The sequence below is a fragment of the Pteropus medius genome, unplaced genomic scaffold (assembly GCF_902729225.1).
Source record: "Pteropus medius unplaced genomic scaffold, Ma_sr-lr_union100, whole genome shotgun sequence".
NCBI lineage: Eukaryota > Metazoa > Chordata > Mammalia > Chiroptera > Pteropodidae > Pteropus > Pteropus medius.
The window spans coordinates 11,930,080-11,947,250 of record NW_024350924.1 but is presented as its reverse complement, the minus strand read 5'-3'; the positions used below and the strand labels follow the sequence as shown (position 1 = coordinate 11,947,250).

At 58.1% G+C, this 17,171-nt stretch overlaps 2 protein-coding genes across 7 annotated transcripts in view; one reads left to right on the top strand and one right to left on the bottom strand.

Moving 5' to 3' along the window:
• Positions 1 to 3,083: 3,083 nt before the first annotated feature.
• On the bottom strand, positions 3,084 to 9,078 carry RIIAD1 (regulatory subunit of type II PKA R-subunit domain containing 1). 3 transcript variants are annotated; one of them, XM_039841635.1, is made up of 5 exons: positions 8,954 to 9,078; positions 8,402 to 8,478; positions 4,800 to 4,846; positions 3,792 to 3,917; positions 3,084 to 3,262 (listed from the first exon to the last, which is right to left on the bottom strand). In XM_039841635.1, exons 1-4 carry the CDS (start codon positions 9,035 to 9,037, stop codon positions 3,847 to 3,849), a joined length of 279 nt encoding a protein of 92 aa, XP_039697569.1. In that variant the 5' UTR covers positions 9,038 to 9,078; the 3' UTR covers positions 3,084 to 3,262; positions 3,792 to 3,846. The 3 variants fall into 3 exon arrangements, with proteins under 3 accessions (XP_039697569.1, XP_039697567.1, XP_039697568.1); XM_039841633.1 differs by lacking the exon at positions 8,954 to 9,078 and having other exon boundaries at positions 8,402 to 8,940; XM_039841634.1 differs by lacking the exons at positions 3,084 to 3,262; positions 8,954 to 9,078 and having other exon boundaries at positions 3,552 to 3,917; positions 8,402 to 8,940.
• A 4,299-nt stretch (positions 9,079 to 13,377) lies between these two features.
• CELF3 (CUGBP Elav-like family member 3) overlaps positions 13,378 to 17,171 on the top strand; it is a 17,575-nt gene continuing 13,781 nt past the window's right edge. For 2 of the 4 annotated variants that reach the window (XM_039841627.1, XM_039841626.1), the window contains exons 1-2: positions 13,378 to 13,838; positions 15,027 to 15,109. In XM_039841627.1, the coding sequence (XP_039697561.1) occupies positions 13,694 to 13,838; positions 15,027 to 15,109 (228 nt within the window). In that variant the 5' untranslated portion in view covers positions 13,378 to 13,693. The remainder of the gene's footprint in view (positions 13,839 to 15,026; positions 15,110 to 17,171) is intronic. The other 2 variants (XM_039841629.1, XM_039841628.1) reach the window with 1 other exon arrangement.

The window sequence follows — 17,171 nt, the reverse complement described above, 5'->3', positions numbered from 1 at the left end:
AAAGCAAGGTCTCTGCTCAGCAGGGTTCTCGCCCCCTTTCGGTGAGCAGCATCTGGCTCGGGCCACCGGCCTGCGAAGATGTGGCAGGAGGGACCCAGGCAGCGGGCCAAGCCCCTCAAGTGAGGCCTGCCTTGGCACGCTTGAGGGAGAGAGAAAAGCCGGGTGCAGCGGGAGCACGGTCGGGATTGGGGGGCTTGCAAAGCTTCGCAGCCCATGGAAGCCGTCTGGGTTTGTTGCGGGGCATGGAAGACCGCTGGGGGCTTTAGACAGGAGAGTGACATAGTCTGGTGCAGGCTGAAGACCGAGTCGGGACGCAGGTGGGCAGACGCTGCCTGGGGGCTGACTTGGCTGTTCCCACTCTCCTTCTCTCTCGCCGCCTTCTGCTGGGGGGGTTCAAAGTCCCCTTCGCCGGTCTCTGCTGCACTTGGAGTGAACCACAGGCCCCGTGGTTCCTGGTCCATACAAGAAACGCATTTTTGTCTACAATATATTTAATATATTGCAGGGAAACTTCCTTTCCTGATACAAAGGGATGGACTCGCAGACAGCTGGCTGGCCCCCCTCCTGTCTCCCCACCTGGAGTACATGAACGGCCCCTGGGGAAGCAGAGGCCCCCCACAACTGTGAGGCCGCAGGCGAAGGCTGACAGTGAGGACGGACGCTTGGGCTGGGCACTGTGGGCGTCATTAAACCGTGGCTCTTACAGGTGAGGGAAAATAAGCCCCTGTTCGCCTCGGCCACTATAAATTGGGTTTTCTGTCACGTACGGCTAAGTACCTCTCAGCTCGCACGGTGGGCAGGCGGGGCAGCAAAGTGGCTGCTAAGACGTGGGTGAAGTGGTACGGGTGACAGACGACAGTGGCGTGGACTATGGCGACTGTCTCCCTTCAGGTCCTCCGTGCTAGTCTGTCTCCTCCAATCTGTCTTCCGCTTTCTAAACACGAGTCTCCCCATCGACTGGTCTTGGCTGAACGTTCTTTGCTGGCTGTCCAGTGCCTACAGAGCTGACCTCTGCCCCACACGCAGTGCCAGTAAGACACACCCTAGTGACCACGTCCTGCGTGCCAAGCACGGCCCACACTTTATCCTCAACCCTGAGCGGCGGGTGTTACACACCTTCGTTGACGGTCAAGAAACTTAACGCCAAGGAAGCTAAGTGGCTAGGCCAAGACCATGCGTCCAGCCGTGGAGGGTCAGGGCCTGATCTCTGGTCTGATTTCAAAATGAATCAGATGTATTTTCCTCACTTGCCAAGAAGCCTGAAAGTGGGTGACTGCTGGGCGGTTCGGGTGCTCAAAGATGCCGTCGGGGCCTCTGAGGCTTCCGGGCTCCCTCTCGGCCACCTCAGACACTGGCCCCTAGCCTCCTGCTCTTGCTTCATGGCCTAGAACGGCTGCTTGGCTCCAGACATCACACTCGGGTTCAAGCCAGGGGGAAGGGGAGAAAGGCTGCACCAGCTTACTCTGTCACGGCCCCTCCTTTTTCTGTTATTGTGGTTATGAGAGCAAAGCTTTCTTAAGCCCCAGCACTTTCACCGGCGGCTCCTGGACACACGGCTGCCCGCAGCTGGGAGGAAGGCCGGGGAAGCGGGAGTGTGACTGCTGCCCTCGATGACACCGGCGTTCTGCTAGCAAGGACGAACGGGGTAGCGAAGGCAAGCAGGTGACACACAGGATGGCCAGCACCACCCCGTTCCTCCCCCCGACAGCCCACGCCTCTCCCTGCACCTGCCAGGCAAACCCCCCTCACCCAGACGCGCCGGTGTCTGTGGGGCCTCCCCTGCCTCCTCCAGCATCCCGTGCCGCCCATCACGGCATCTAACTGTCTTCGCGACAACTGATCGATGCGAGTGCTCGTTCCTCTCCATGAACGCTCCCTGAGCATGTGCTGTATTCCAGACACGTGCCAGGGGTCGGGGACCCACCGTGAGTAGTTTAGTTACAGTCTAGGGTGAGGAGCGGCCCATCTCCCAGGCCATGGACCACTGCACGGCGGGCACCAGCTCTCCACCCGACCCCCAGGGCCTGCACACCACCTCACACACCACACAGGCGCCCCGGCCACGTGTCAAACGCATTCTTTACCCAGGAAGGCTTGGAAATCTATTTTAAACGAGATGCATTTCTTCTATCGACCGGGGCCAACGCCCCAGCACGAGCCATTAGAGCGCGCGTGCCAGCATCTCGAAGACGCTCAGCCGCAGTGTTGCAGGCTGCTTCTCCCCGGAACGGCTCCGAGCGTGTCTGAGATGACACTTCGCAGCAGAGGTCCTCGGCGGGTGTGTTTTTTGCTGAAGGCTTCGTTAGGATTTTCTAAACAGGGACACCTCATCGTCAGAGCCACAGCTGACGAGGAAGCTGAAGGCACCTGAAATAACCCCTCAGCTTCCGTTCCGCCGCTCATTCTGTGTAGCCCCACTAGTTCTCTAAACGCCCTACTGTGTGTGTTGCCCTTTCCTGCAGGTGACGGTAGCGGAGAACAAGACAGGCCATAACGAGGGAACCACAGTCCCGGCTTTGGGCTGTGCTTCTGTTGCCACAGTGATGCGGATACGTGACACATGGACCACAGGTCCCTCATCCAGTGGAGGCCGGAAAGCCAAGGCGGACACAGGCACCGTCCATGCCTCCTGGCCTGGACGCCCTCCCCGAGGCCCACTGGTCCGTGTCCCGGCCTCTTAGCTGAGAACCGCGTGGACGGCGGCTTGTTCCTAAGACTCCTCAGGAACAAAGTCTACCCGCCGCGTCGCCCGTCCGGCTCACGCTTCACCACACACGTGACCCTGAACGGGCTTTCTGGGTCTACTCTCCGGCCCGCTCCCTCTTATTACTGCTTCTATGGAAATAAAAGTCAATCGTCACCTGCACACTCCACAGTTACCCAGGAGGTAAGATAAACAACAGAAGCCACCCTGAAGGTGCTACCTGGTCCGGAGCCACCACGACCAGCCGCAGGCCTTGGGGACCCCCCCTTGTTCTTTCGTAGGTCGTGGCTCAGGGAGTGGGTGGCCCGGAGGGGTGGGGAGCACCCAGTATTGAGACCGATGGGGAAACGGCCAGCCACCGAGAAACAGGCCTGCTGCGTACCAGGCAGCAGCCTCCCGCCCAGGCCGTCTGCCCGCTTCTGAGAGGAACGCGGCCGAGAGCAGGAAGGTCGTTTTTAATGAGCACCTTCGAAAGCCTCGCAGCAGCAGCAGCAGACGGCCCAAGGCAGCTCAGAAACCCCCACGGTGACAACAGCGCCCTCTTCCTCCCAGATGACCCTGCAAAACACAGCCAGTTCCGTGAAATCCGGAGTGTGCCTTTTTCCCACTTCACATAAAAAAAATCCCAACCTTCAAAATCATTTCAGAAGCCAGCCTGCCTGTGACATGTGCCACAGCCCTGACGGCCCCGTGGTCTGAAGGGGAGGGGAGCAGGCAAGCACCCGAGGCACAGCACAGCCAGGGTCACTGCCGGCGCCCTCTCCAGAAGCAGTGGGAAGGCTCCCCACCCCCCACGGGGACACGAGGAGGTCTGGGCACTGAGGGCCCCACCCCCACCTCCCCGTCGCTCTCTCCAGCCCCACCCAGCCCCGCTTCACCGGATGAAGAAGGTGTCTCTTCCCGCGGGGAACATGCTAGACAAGCCCTGGGCCCCTCCTCCGTCCCCGATTCCCCAAAATAGTGTGGAAGGCAGCAGTCGCACGCAAGCTCTGGCGTCTCCGTCCGCTTCCGTTCACACCCGGGCCAGAAGCCCGTCTTGTTTTCGCAGGAGTGAGGAGCCTGTGTCTGCCAGTGAGGTGACACCCACCCAGGCTGGATCCCTTCTGGTCTCTCTCAGCAGCTGAGCATCATGATTTTGCTAATTAAGCCGCTTTCTTCTCCTTAATTAGCTGCAAGTGAATCTTGTTGGGAAGTCTTGGATCCGTGAAATAGTCTGGGATAAGAATCAGAAAGAAGAAATCGTTGAAACCCAAGGGGAAAAGCCTGGGCGGGAGACACTGGCTCGGTCTGAGCTGGGCTGTGACCGGGGGCCCCGCTTTACAACGTAATGTGAGATGTCACCGAACATCCTGCAGTCACCGTCCCCCGCCTGAGCAGCTCGGAGCCCGCCAGCTGCAGCGTCCCCAGGAAAGGCTGGCACAGGACGGCGCCCCTCCCCGCACACTGCTGACGCACGGGGCCATCAGCGGGCTGAGGGGGCCTCTGGGTTTTCTGCTCCCAGCCCATCCCGGGGCCCAAATAAATGCCAAGTGCTATTTTTGTCTCGACTCGGCTTGCCAGCTCCTGCCTGAGATCGCACGCCCTCTCTGAGAACGTCCTCTCGGGGAGCCAGGCTCCCCACCCGGCGGAGTGTGAATCAGAGGCAGCAGCGTCTGCTGTGGCAGCAAAGACGCACTTGGGTTCAGCGAGAACCTCGGGGGCTACGGAGACTCAGGGAGCACGCGGCCCAGCCCCTCCCCGCTGAACGCCACTGACCTGAAGCCACCTGGCGGCCGGCCCCACCCCGCACTAATGACACAGACCCCCTGGCGGGGCCTGGGCCTCGGCCCTTTGAAAAGCTTCCCGTGACTCTCACGCAGCCAGGGCTGAGAAGCCGGCTGAAGATGCCTTGCGAAGAGCTGCCACTGTTCCTTCGGGAGTCCCCCCCGCCCCGAAACCCTTCATCCTCACGACTAGGGAGCAAAACATCTTCTGAAGACGCTCCCTCGGGGACATCAGGCGAGGAAGGACCCTCCGGCCTCGTCTGAGTCTAAACTCCCGATGATGCCCCTTGCGCTGGTTCATCAAATACCCCAGGGGACGCAGCCTCACTCACCTGAGGCAAACTCCCGGACGTTGTCTGGCCTTTCCAAAAACATCTCTCTGGAAAACAGTAAGGGTGAGGGCAGGGGAGGAAGCAGGCTGTGGGGCAGGTGTGCTGCGGCCCAAGGAAGCCGGTTGTTCATTCAACGAACAGGTTCACAGAACCAGAGGCCAGGCCGGGGTGGGCAGCAGAGATGAGCGTGCAGCCTCGTCCTCGGGGGGCCCACGTGCGGTGGGACAGACATGCGACTCCGAAATCTTCTGGGTTGAACCATGAATTCCCACGGGGGTGGGTGGAGCGGAAATACACCAAAACGAAGTTGAGAAGGTGGACTGGTGGCCCCCAGGGCAGCAGACACTGTGATGGCACCGCAGCCCGGGTGCCACCGGGAGCTGAAACCGTCTTCCCTCGAAGAGCGTTTACGGTTCGTAAAGAATGTCACAGATACTCTCCCCCTTCCCAACGACCCCGTGAAACAGCAATGCCTGTGTCCTGTTTTACATATGAGGCTTGGTTAAGCCTTCAAAGGGTTGATCATGTGCCCAAGTTCGTAAAGCGAGCGAGCGAGTAAATAAGAGACAGAGGGCCCAGGTCTGTGTCTCCAAGGCCACTGGCTCTCTGCACGGTCCCCTGGCCACCGCTGCCCAGCCCGCCAGCCTGGGAGGCCTCGCCGGCCCAGGGGACCCCTGCTTCCCAAGCACTGAGGATTTCACTCCATTTCTTCTTCTTCAATCTGAGAGTTAGCACGAGTCTGTGTAAATAACTGTACTCGGGATGATGGACTGATTTTTTTTTAAAGATAAAATGTAGCCCCACCTGAAAGAAATTACAGTCAAGCAATGAGATGAGTAAGTCCCCAGATGTCCAAAAGGCCACCTGAGGAGGTGCTCCAAGGGGGGTGTCAGCACGCTGGGCGACCAGAGAGCGGGACCCTGGAAATCTCCACCGAGCGGCTGGCGCCCGAGAGGACCGCGAGGTGCACGTGGCTTTCAGGGCAGGACAAGGGCTGAGGGACAAGCGCTTTCCAGACCCAGGAAAGCAGCAAGTGCCAAGACCTGGACACAGAACGGCCCATGTTCTAGAGAAGGTGAACCCCTCAAGGGTAGGAACTGGCTCGTACCCACCTCTGTGCCCCCAGGGTCCCGAAGAGCACCCGAGGAGGGCGGGCGGTCCTCCACAAGGTCCACGGTCCGGCTGGAGTAGGGGCGCGAGCAGGGCCGGAAGGAGGCTCTGTTCTCGGTTCGGCTGTTAATGCTGGGATCCATATTTAGTTTTATAAGCTTTTTCCTGTTTTTAGTTTGTTTTGGGTTTTTGGCTCATGAATTTTATTTCTGTTTGTCGATAAGAAAGGGCCATAAAGGCCAGGCAGAGACAAGATGACAGGAATGCACAAATAAAGCCTGGCGGATGGCGCCCCTCCGTCCTTTTATTTCAGTGGAATATTCATAAATAAACAGCAATGGCGTGGCTCACTGAAGACTCCTCCAGCCCGGGAACGATTCGATCAGTGCTGCATTCGGGCAGATGCATCTGCCTGGGTATTTACAAACACAGCTAATGGCGCCTAAAATTTCATCCTTTGCTATCACTTCTCCAGCCTAAAACCTGAGCTCCCCAGGTGCCTAAAATAAGTCAGATTCCCTACTCTTTCCATTTTTCAGGTCCAAAGTTCAAGGTATTAAGAGCGAAGACACTGCACATATGAGTATAGACAGGACGGCTGTGGCTGAACAGCCATAAATCACTAAGATTGGAAAACCCACGTGGGACCTCCCCGACAAAACAGGTCGGAGCGTCCCGAGGTTTGGAGCGAGTCTAGAGCAGAGACCTGAGCCACAGGTGATTCTGCTCGGGATTCTGTCCCCTCTTCTCCCTTCCTTTGTCACCGGAAGGTCCATCTGTAGCATCCAGCACAGACAAGGGGCTGATCCTGTTCATCCTGATACCACCCAAAGGAAATAACAGTGACACCGAACGAAGCAAACCCTCAAACTGCAAACGCTCCCTCTCCCCTCCCACCTCCACCGCAGAAAAAGGCCTAGAAGGGGCCAGGAGGACTTCATGGAGGGGAATGCTGGGGACGGACAGCAGAGGAAAAAGCCTGGCGGCTCACCCGGCCTGGGGAGGGGAGGTGCCCGGGGCTGTCCCTAGGCACCCAGGCACTGACGTCCAGCTCCCGGAAACTGTCCCTGGGCCACTCCTGACACGTGACTGAAACAACGCCCACTCACTCACCACCCCCGAGGATTCTAATCCTTTTGTGTGTGAACAACGCAAAGGGTGATTTAATTCAGGCTTTTTACATCTATCTTCAAGCTCCCTGCTGGAAACATTGCTAACGCAGATCCAGGCTGCCCAGGACAGGTCGTCATCCTTCATTTCCGTTTGGAAGAAAAGATGCAAGAAGCAATGGCCCAATCCCCAGAGCCGACTTCGACGGAGGACCCCCTAAACTGACTTTTGCTCAAGCCTGACCTCTGGCCCCAATAAAACCAACCTTCACAGGCAGGTTTTGGCTTTCTCTCTCTCCTTCCCCGCCTGCCCTCTGAGAACCTGCTGCCCCTGGGAGAAATGGCTCAAATATAAAGAAAAGTGACACTCAGGAAAAACACGACGGCCTGGAAAAGAAGACACCCCTCCAGGTCTGCTTTTGACGAGAAGGAGGAGCCCCCACCCCACTCCCCAGCTCACAACCCCGCCAGATGGAGCGACCAGGGGTTCGGGTCCTGGATCGTCGACTTCTCCCTTCGAAGCTGAACTTTTCTCCCCTCTGAAATGGAAGTGATAACGAGCTATCTTTGCAGAGCCACTGGATCAGAAAACGTGCACGGCGGTGCCATCGCCGCGTGGGCACCGGGGATGCAAATGGCTCCGCCGGCTGAGCGCTTCGGTCCAGGGAGGGAAATGGAAGGCATCACGGTGCGGTAAACGCTGACGTGGGAAACCAAGGCGGGGCCTGCAGATGGACGTCGTTCGTTTTTAAAGCTCGCCTGCGGGTCTGTAGGTGAACGGTATTTTGCTGCTCCAAGATTTTCTTTCCCCTAAATTCTTTGCCTTTCATCCCATTAGAAGATTCTTCAATTCAGACAAATGCCACACTGCAAGGCAGCCCAGAAAGGGAAAACATGCCCCAGGCTCTGCCAGAAAGTGGCCTTGTCCCCCAGACACACAGGGGCGTGGCTCCCAACTCTGCGTCTTTCTAGAACTCCGTTCTCGGGCAGGGAAAGGCCAGACACCTGAATTTTTTCAAAGTTCTAGTGCTCTTGTTAAGTGCTTCTGATAGTGAATAATGTTCTACACCCAATGGCTACCTGGAGAGTCTCTCAAGGCCCAATTCCTTCTTCCAAGTGCATTAAGGTATGACACTTATCCTTACAACTACAGCGAATAAATATTAATATTTTTGAGAATTTAGGCATAACTGAAAGAAATGTCTAGAGATAACTCAAGGAAACCCTAGGCGCCCCAAATCCCAGGGTTGGAAAAAAATTCAACCTGAGAACCCTACAGGGAGCAGTCAGAAGCGTTGAAAGGAGTCACACACACTGAGGTATCGCCAAGATCTGGTCGAACTTTCCACGAGTAGCTCAAAGCCAGTCTGGAAGACCACCTACCTGAAGAAGCCACTTATGAGCAACTCCACTTCTTTGTGGGTCCTCAGGTACTTTTCATTGGCAATCCGAGTCTGAATCTGGAGGCAAAGAGCAAAGGTCACGCCCCATGAGGCGGACTTCAGAATTCCAGCCCTGGAGGTGCGAAGGGCTAGGGCGACGACGTGAGCATCCACCCGGGTCTTCTCCCAGGGTGTCTGAAGGGACAAGCCCTCTGTCTTCCCCCAGATCAGCATCTTCAAGCTGCTCCCTGCTCGGGCTCAAGGGCCTTAACTAAGGACGGGTCTCCATCGTCGGCACGTTCTGGTTTGTATCTCAGTTAACGTATCTGGAAGTGATTTCGGTGCATTTCTCTGCCCAGATCCCTGTTTTAGTTCTTCCTGCACATTGAGGCTCCTGCAGCGGCTCTGTTCAGGGGTCTGCCGGGGGTCTCGTCCCGAGCCTTCCGCCCCTCTAACTGGAACAGGCTCCCTGCTCTCGGGGCCCTCCTCCCGTCCGGGCCCTGACCCTGGGGGCGCAGCCCTGTGGTGGGGACGGGGGCGGGGGCGCACCCACCTTGAGGTCGCGCAGCTGCTCCAGCTGCGCAGGGCTCAGCGCCCCAGGGTCCGACTCCAGCAGCCCGCCCTGCAGCGTCGCCATCTTGTCGCGGTCGTCAAGGCGACGGGCCGCGCGCCTGAGAAGCTCGGCTCCGCCCCCCAAGGTTGGCCCCACCCCCAGACCGGTCCCGGCCCCGCCCCAAGATGACCCCGCCCCCGGCCGGTCCCGCCCCCTCAGACTGGCCCCGCCCCGAGCCCGGCCCCCTCCGGCAGCCGAAAGGCACAGAGGGGAAGAAGCCACGAGCAGCGGAGGAGTAAACCCGCGAGGTCTCTACTGAGTCTCCTTCCCCAGACCCGGGGACTGATTTCGTGGCTTGATTGCGTATGGAATGAGTCCTTCTTCTTGACCCTTGACCTCGAAGTCTTGAATTCTTAAAACAATGTGAAAGCACCACATAGGATGGGCCTGAACCCACTTCTGCAAATTGAGAACCGTTCTCAGACTAAAGATGCTGGAAAGGACCGTGTCATCCTTCCAGACGTTTCCCCTCATGGGCTGACTTTCTCGTGCAGATTAACTTGCTCCTGCGAAGTTCCCAACGGTGGCTGCCATTCCCAGTCGAGTAAGGGAGGGAAAGGCAGGCCATCTTCCAGACGTGCCCTTCGAGGGTCTAACTAGGTGGGAAAGCAAAACATGCAGCTGGAGAGCCGAAAATAGGGGCCTGGAAAGAGCCGGAGCCTGTCTGAGCATGTGCAACCCCCACGGGTCGTGCCCAGCAGAGGCCTTCAGGAAGGCGGCGAAAGGAGCCCCAAAGTGAGGCTGTCTTTTCAGGCTGGTGAACAACTGCCAAGGAGCAAGGAAGGAACCTGAGAAGCAAGCCCTGCATTAGCCCATGGCCTGGGAGGGGTCTCTTGGGGGTCTGCTTCTATCCTTCTCCCCAAAGACTGAGGAAAAGAAGTGAAAATGTTGGCAATTCCCAAGCCAGGAAAAACCCACAAGAGGCAGATTAGACGGTGGGCCACAGGCTTTATTCCAGGAACTCCGCCCAGGCCAGAAATCATTTTGGTTGGTTGTCTGTTTTTTAGGAGAGAGAGTTAATAGAGTGAGACGTAGATAAGCTGCCATCGGTCAGAAGTAATTTTCTCAGGCAGGAGCAGAGGTTAACCAATGGTGATAGTTTCTGTTGGCCAAGACCTGTCTCTTCCCACCCCTCCACCCCCTGCCCCCCCAGAGAAGACAGTGATGGAACCTCCAGAGCTACATCATCCAGTATGGTCACCACAAGCCACCTGTGGCTACTGAGACCTTGAAATGTTGCTGTGTCAGATGTGCTGTAACTATAAAATACAGACTGGATTTCGAAGACTTACTATAAAAAAGAATGTAAAATATCTCATTAATAATCTTCATATTGACACGTTGAATATTTTGACTATCATATAAGCGCATTAAATAGTATTTTGGGATAGATCGGTTAAGTAAAATATATTATTAAAAGTATTTTCACTTGTTTCTTCTTATTTTTTAATGTGGCTACCAGAACATTTTTAATTATACATATGGCTTACATTATATTAAATAGTACTAGTCTGGACTGGCAAATCTACCCACGCACACACACACCTGGATATGCATGCACCATGCTCTCCAGCCCCACCTCATGCATAAAATAATTCATGTCCTCTTTCTGCCATTCTATAATCTTCTTGCGTTTTGGGAATCAATCAAGCCTTTCTTGACTGGTCACTTCCCATGGCCCAAATCCCAAATACCTGCGTGTGCAAATGGGAGAGGCCTTTCTTGCCTTAACAGCATGTCAGTCCTCACGATTGCACATTGTGTTGGCCTGTCTTACCTCTCCCTTTGAGACAGAAGCTACCTGAGAGAAGGAAGGTTATATAATCGATTCTTTTCTAGATCCTGCTGCAGATGTCCTCACTCTGTTTTCAGTTAGGCCAGCAGGTGTTTGGTGACCAGCCACTCTGCCCATGCAGACTACCACCACATTTTGCCCTTTCTGAAAAATATTATTTGGCATTTCTCATTTCCTAAGAATCTAAAGTCGGGAGTGAGTTCCCCCTTTATAAAGTCAAAAATCTTGTATATAGGGCAGCTTAGCACGGGGTGCAGGGGAACAAAAAAGGACGGTGAATTTGGGGGTGGTGGGCAGAGAAAGAACCTTGGAGCAACTAGGGCTTTGAAGCCTCATTTCGTCCTGGGGAGCAGCTCCCCAGAATGGGCCTCTGAGTCATAAGGGATCCCCCAGTCTTTACCTCACAGGGCTCCCTCCCCCACAGCCCAAAGGAAAACAGAGACGTGCCCACAGTCGCCCAGCAAGGAGGGCCTGCCAAGAGCTCCCACCTCTTCTCCCGTAAACCCTGCCTCTCCTCTCAGAATGAAACCTCCCATCTGGGGACCACAAACTAGGAGAAGGATCAGAGGCATTAGGCCACCTGGAGCTGACGCTCCAGTTGCTGACTGGGAGGAGAAGCAAGGGGAGTCCGTTATAATTCATTTTTGTAAATGTTTAATATTTCAATTAATATGATTAGCCCCGAGCCTAAATGAGCAGTAGGGCGGCAGATATGCTGACAAGACACAGAGTAATGAGATCAACAGGGCCGTGGGGTCTTCCTAGGCTCCATCCTCAGAGGGCGTGATCTGTTTAGCATCTCCATAAATACCGAGATCAGATGAGACGCAGTGGGGGTGGGGGAGGTGAGTGAAAAGTTACTTTCCGGATGTGTTTGTTCTCGATTCCCTGGCACTGCCATCACGTGCTCTGAGGACGGGGCTGTTGGGATTCAGTTGGGACATGTTTCAGAGGCGCCAGCCCCACTCTGGGGGGAAGAAAGGAATGACGGGCCGCAAGGTGCTCCACAACAGGTCGCAGCCCCTGTCGCGAGCACCTGATGGCAAGGTGCTGCCGGCTCCAGGATCCTTGGTGTCAGCAGATGCTCCCACGTGGGGGCGGGGAGCTGGGGTGGATCCAGTGCATGGAGGAGCCCGGCTCCTCGAGAGACGGAGCAACCCGATCATCCATAGAAGTATGGTGTTTAGAGCAAGAAGCCCCAAGTGAATCCCCCACCCCTTTGCTACCTGACAATCAGAGAACCCCACTGAAGGAGCCTAAGGGAGGGCGGAGCAAAGAGGCGTCATTGGGTTTCCTCGGCCCTCAGAGCAGCCTGGCGGCTGTGGAATCAACAATCTACTCTTGTCGGAGGTTCTTTGCATCGATCGCTTATTCGAGAAATATGTTAAGCACATACTACGTATGAGCAAGACGCTGCGAACGGTAAAATGCCGAATTAAACGGTGTCCTGGTCTGCAAGGAGCTTACAAGTGAGAGCTCCCGCCCTCGCCACCGCCTCCGCCTCGCTGCCCACGCACTTATACACACAAACCCCCCAGAGGGAGAGAAGGGGGTGTCGGCAAATGCCAGCAAGATACAGTTTTCCTTGAGTCCTTTTCTGGAAAACATACAGTTCTGTCTCTGCGTTCGTCTCAGCCCGCTCTCCCCTCGCCCGCCCCCCTTTCCATTTCCTCTCTCTGGGTCCCTTCTGCCCTTCCCCCCAGCTCTGCGACCTGCTTCCCCCAGCCACTTCTCCTCCGCCCCCTGCCCATCCACATTAACTTCCGTTGTTTTCTTCCCCTGGTTTCTATCCTTGGCTCCCCACTCTTGATCTCCCCAGATGCCGGCTGCCCCGTCCTCCGCCCCCTGCTCCCCTCTCCCGGGTCTTCTCTTTCAGCACCGGGGACAGCTCCAGCCCCCGGAACAATGGACCCCACCTTAGGGCTCCTCTATAAATTCTCCATCTTAGCGCCTTGCCCAACTCGTGATTGGGGAGTAAGATGGGGGAAGGGTTATTATCAACAGGCCCAGCTGCTCTTCTGGGGGCGGGAAGGGAGCCGGGGAGGAAGGAGAGAGAAAGAGGGCGTGGCTCCGGTCCGGATTGTGCGTCCCTCTCCAGGGTACGGAATTTGTATTCCACCCCTGAGACTGACATCACTGCTGTCAGGGGAAAGGAGGTGGGAGTGGGGAAGGTGTGAGGGGGAGGTTGTGAAGGCGGCCGGAGAGCAGAGCTCCGGGACCCAGGTGACCGGGAAAGCAGGCAGCCCCAGCAGCGGGAGCCGCCAGCAGCAGCCCAGGCCCGGGGACCGGGGTGGGGGTGGGAGGGGGGCTGAGGGGAGGACCTTGAAGGGGGGCGGCAGGGCAAAAGGGATCCCGGAGCCCTGCCGCCATCAGAGACCAAGCATCTGGCATCAGGGATCTTCGGACCCGGCAGAAGGATCAGCCACAGGGGAGGTGTCCCCTCAGGGACGCCAAGGAGCGCTCCACCTGCTCCCCATCAGGACCCCGGCCCCTAACCCCGCAGCCTCCACCCTCACGGCCCTCCTCAGGCCCCTTCCCCCGCCTCCAGCCTCATCTCAGCCTGCAGCTCCCAGCGCCCCCTGCTACTACCCTCTACCCCTCCAGGTCTGGGCCACACTGACCCCCTCCTGGGAAGAGACCACTTGTTTGGGCTATGCCCCCTGCTGGCATGACAGTGTCTGCCTAGACCCCGGCTGCCTGGCCCCCAGCTCCCCGGCCTCCTTTGTGTGGAGAGCTGCCCCCCTGCCCAGCACTGTGGTTGGCCCCAGGGAAAGCCAGCCCTGGGCTGGGCCCCGGCCCCCACCACTTGCCTCCTTGCTGGGCAGCTCCCCCTGGCCTTCGGGCCTCTCCCTACTCCCCTCGGCCCCTCCTCCTGGGCCGCCCCAATGAAGGAGCCGGATGCCATCAAGCTGTTTGTGGGGCAGATCCCGAGGCACCTGGAGGAAAAGGACCTGAAGCCCATCTTCGAGCAGTTCGGTCGGATCTTCGAGCTGACTGTCATCAAGGACAAGTACACCGGGCTGCACAAGGGTGAGGGGTCAGGCCAGGCTGCAGAGGCTTCTGGGGGTGGGCCGGGAGGCTGGGAGGGGGCTGGAGGGTGGAGTGGCTGCAAAGGACCAATCTAAAGGCAGAGTTCTGGGCTGGGGAGTGTGGATGAGGAGCCAGACGAGGACTGGGGCAGGGCGACCGGGGACCCGGATGGGAGGACTAAGGTGGGCCTCTTTGGGGAAGGGTGCTGGCGGGGGCTGCAGAGGTGTGGAGTCCTGAGGTGAGGGGCGATGTCATGGATGAACTTGGGGAAGGATGGAGGAGCAAGAGAGCTGGTTTGGGAGATAAGGAGCTGGGCAGGGGTGTGTGTGAGTGTGTGTGTGTATGTGTGTGCGTGTGCGTGCGCGTGCGCGCACGTGTGCAAGATTGAGTCCTAGTAGCCTCGGATACTATTGGGATGGAGGTCGGGACACAGGGTCAGGTGCTCGACCTGGAAAGAGTAGACAAGGACCGGGCAGGACAGCTCTAGGACCGAGGAGAGGGACCTGGGAGGCAGGGTATGAAGGACAGAGACTGGTGAAGACTTGGGGCGTGTGGGGGACTCGAAAGTTAGGAGACTGGAGGCCAAGAGAGGATGCGCCTCAGGCCCGTCCGAGTGCCGTGTGGCTAAGCACGGTCAGGCCCAGGGCAGGACCTGGCGAGCTCTGGGCATGGGGGCCAGAAGGGCCACACTGCCCGCGCCCCCAGCCAGGGACGTCGGCTAATGCTCGTCCCTGTCCCTCGCCTCTGCCCCACTCTCGACCTTCCACGTGCCTCCCGGGGAGTTTGAGAGACGAGGAAATAGGGGAAATGGGAGGGTGGAGGGTGATGATGAGCAAGATGGAGGCGAAGGAGGAAGGGGGAAGACGGGCTGAGGAGAACACCACCCCCCACGCCCCGGCTGCCACCACTCGCCCCTTGCCTTCCCCCTCACACAGCCCCACCTCCCACCACCCCAGGGTGCTCCCTCCCCGCTCACAACCCCCATCTCAGCCCCAGGCACGGCAGCCCAGAGACCCCTGGGGCAGAGTGTCCGCCCCCTCTCAGACACCTCCCCACCCCGGCAGGCAGAAGGTGGCAAGAAGGGACAAGCTTCCCAGACCTCAGTCTCCTGGGGGGCGGGGGGAGCCTCTTAGGGAGGGGAGACTGGGACTCGCTCCCACTGGGTCTCTCTGCCCGTGCCCTCCTCAGGATGTGCCTTCCTGACATACTGTGCCCGCGAGTCAGCCCTGAAGGCCCAGAGCGCCCTGCACGAACAGAAGACGCTTCCAGGGGTGAGTACCGGCCTTTCCAGGGCCCGGGGGCTGAGCAGGGCCTGAACAGGGGCAGGGACCCCCCACCTTCTTGAGACACGGAGTGTCTTTTCCACCTCCTCTCATCACCAAGAGGTCCCTGTCTCCTCCTGGCACCCCTCTCTCTTGCTGTAGGTGCATGCACCTCTTCTGGCCTGGAGAGAAGCCATTAGCAGAGAAACTGTGCCCTTTGCAAGGCACAGAGGCAGCCCTTTCCCGTCTTCCCACCCTGCCCCTGGGGCAGCACTTAGAGGGGGAGGACTGAACTGCCGGGAGGCAAGGGGACAAGGCTTTGGACACTGAGTGTGTGTGGGGCACAGTGCACAGGTGGCCCCCAGGCTTTCTTTTGTGGCTCTGGGGATGAAGTCTGGCTGGGAGCTGTGGGAGGGGTGCCCACTGCCTGGATGGGCAGTTGGGGCCCACCGGCCTGGCATCTCTCTGCTGGCTCCTGAGCTCAAGCCCGCTCGCCTCATGTCTCCCAGGAAGAGCCATAGAAACAGGGCCACGGGGTGTCAGGGTGGAGCGGGGCCCAGGTGGGCCTTGGCTGGGAAAAAGCCTGAGGGGCCAGCAAGGGTGGGGGGCAGCCATCGCTGTGGAAGATCGGGCCTACCCGCCAAGTGCCACCTTGCTCTTTGTCACCCTGCAGATTGCCCCAGCCTGGGCTGGCAGAGGCAGGAATAAAAAAATCTCAGACCCTCTCCCCACCCGCATTTCAGAGCCTGGGGGAGGATGTGCCATTTGCTGGCTGCTGCTCTCTGTCTGCTTCTGGAGTCTCCAGCGCCGTGAACTCCAGGAAGTACTTCCGGAGAGCTCACTCCCCCATCTCTTCAGCAAACATTTGCTGAGCATCCGGGTGCTGGAGACACACCTGTCCCAGCGCCACTCCCCCGCCTCCGGGGAACAGAGTGAGGCTGATTCTCCATCTCTTCCTGGGAGGGCGAAAGAAAAAAACAGATGGGGGAAGAAGGCGGGGGTCTAGCTAGGAAAATCTGAACTGCTTCGACCGCTCCCAACTCCCAACCCCCCACGGTCCGTGACCCAGCCCCTCGGTGGCCCTCGAGTCATGAGTATCTCTAGGAAAGCAAATCAGCTGCCAGCTCCCTGCTGTCACCCGCCGTCTGATCCTGGCAGGTGGCAAGGCGGACCAGAACAGCCATTGCTCACAGAGTTAAGGTCCGTGCATGTGTGTGAGCAGCCTTGGAACCCCAGGCGCACGCGCGCACGCGCACGGGCATGCGGCACCCTCCAGCCAGGTGTGTGGCTGTGAGCACACGCGCCCCTGGGAAGCCTGGTTCCAGTCAGTCACATCGCAACTTTCTCTTCCCTCTGGGGGCCCCTCACGAATCAAGTTCTCCACTGCTGTTTCTGTCTTCTTCCTGTCGTCTCCCCACCTCCCAGAGCCCCTGCGGAAACCAGAGGGACTAGAAAGGAGAGAGAGGAAGGGACCCCAGAGCCTGGGGGGATGGCCTGAGCCCCCAGGGCTGTCTGCGCCAGCGGGGGACGGCAGCCATGGTCTGTCCCCCTCGGCTGCCCGCTGGGTGTGGGGAGGCACTGCCTCCCCATCCAGAGGAAATGAGGCCCAGGGCAGGAGATGAGGGAGAAGGGTGCCCCGGTTAATGATTGTCTAGCCTTGTCCCCAAGCTCCCAGGTGACACCGAGTTCTCCACTTTGGCACTGGCCCCAGAGCACAGAATGCACAGGGAACTGACAGAGCCTCTAGTAGGAAATAAAGGGTTCTATCTTCTGGGGGGACCCTAAGCTGGAGGTTCTGGGGGGCAGACCAGGGCAGTCCAGGGAGCAGATGTCTGTGACCAAGCTCCGCCTGACCCTTTGTGTCCCCAGGTCTGTTCTCTGCCACCTGCTGTCCTGGCAGCCTTATTTCCTTCCCCTCAGCCAGTCTGGCGTGTGTGTGTGTGTGTACAGTGTGTGTGTGCATTGTGTGTGTGCGTACAGCACGTGTGTGTGTATGGTGTGTGTGTACAGCATGTGTACAGTGCGTACAGCATGTGTGTACAGCGCATGTGTACAGAACGTGTGTAGTATG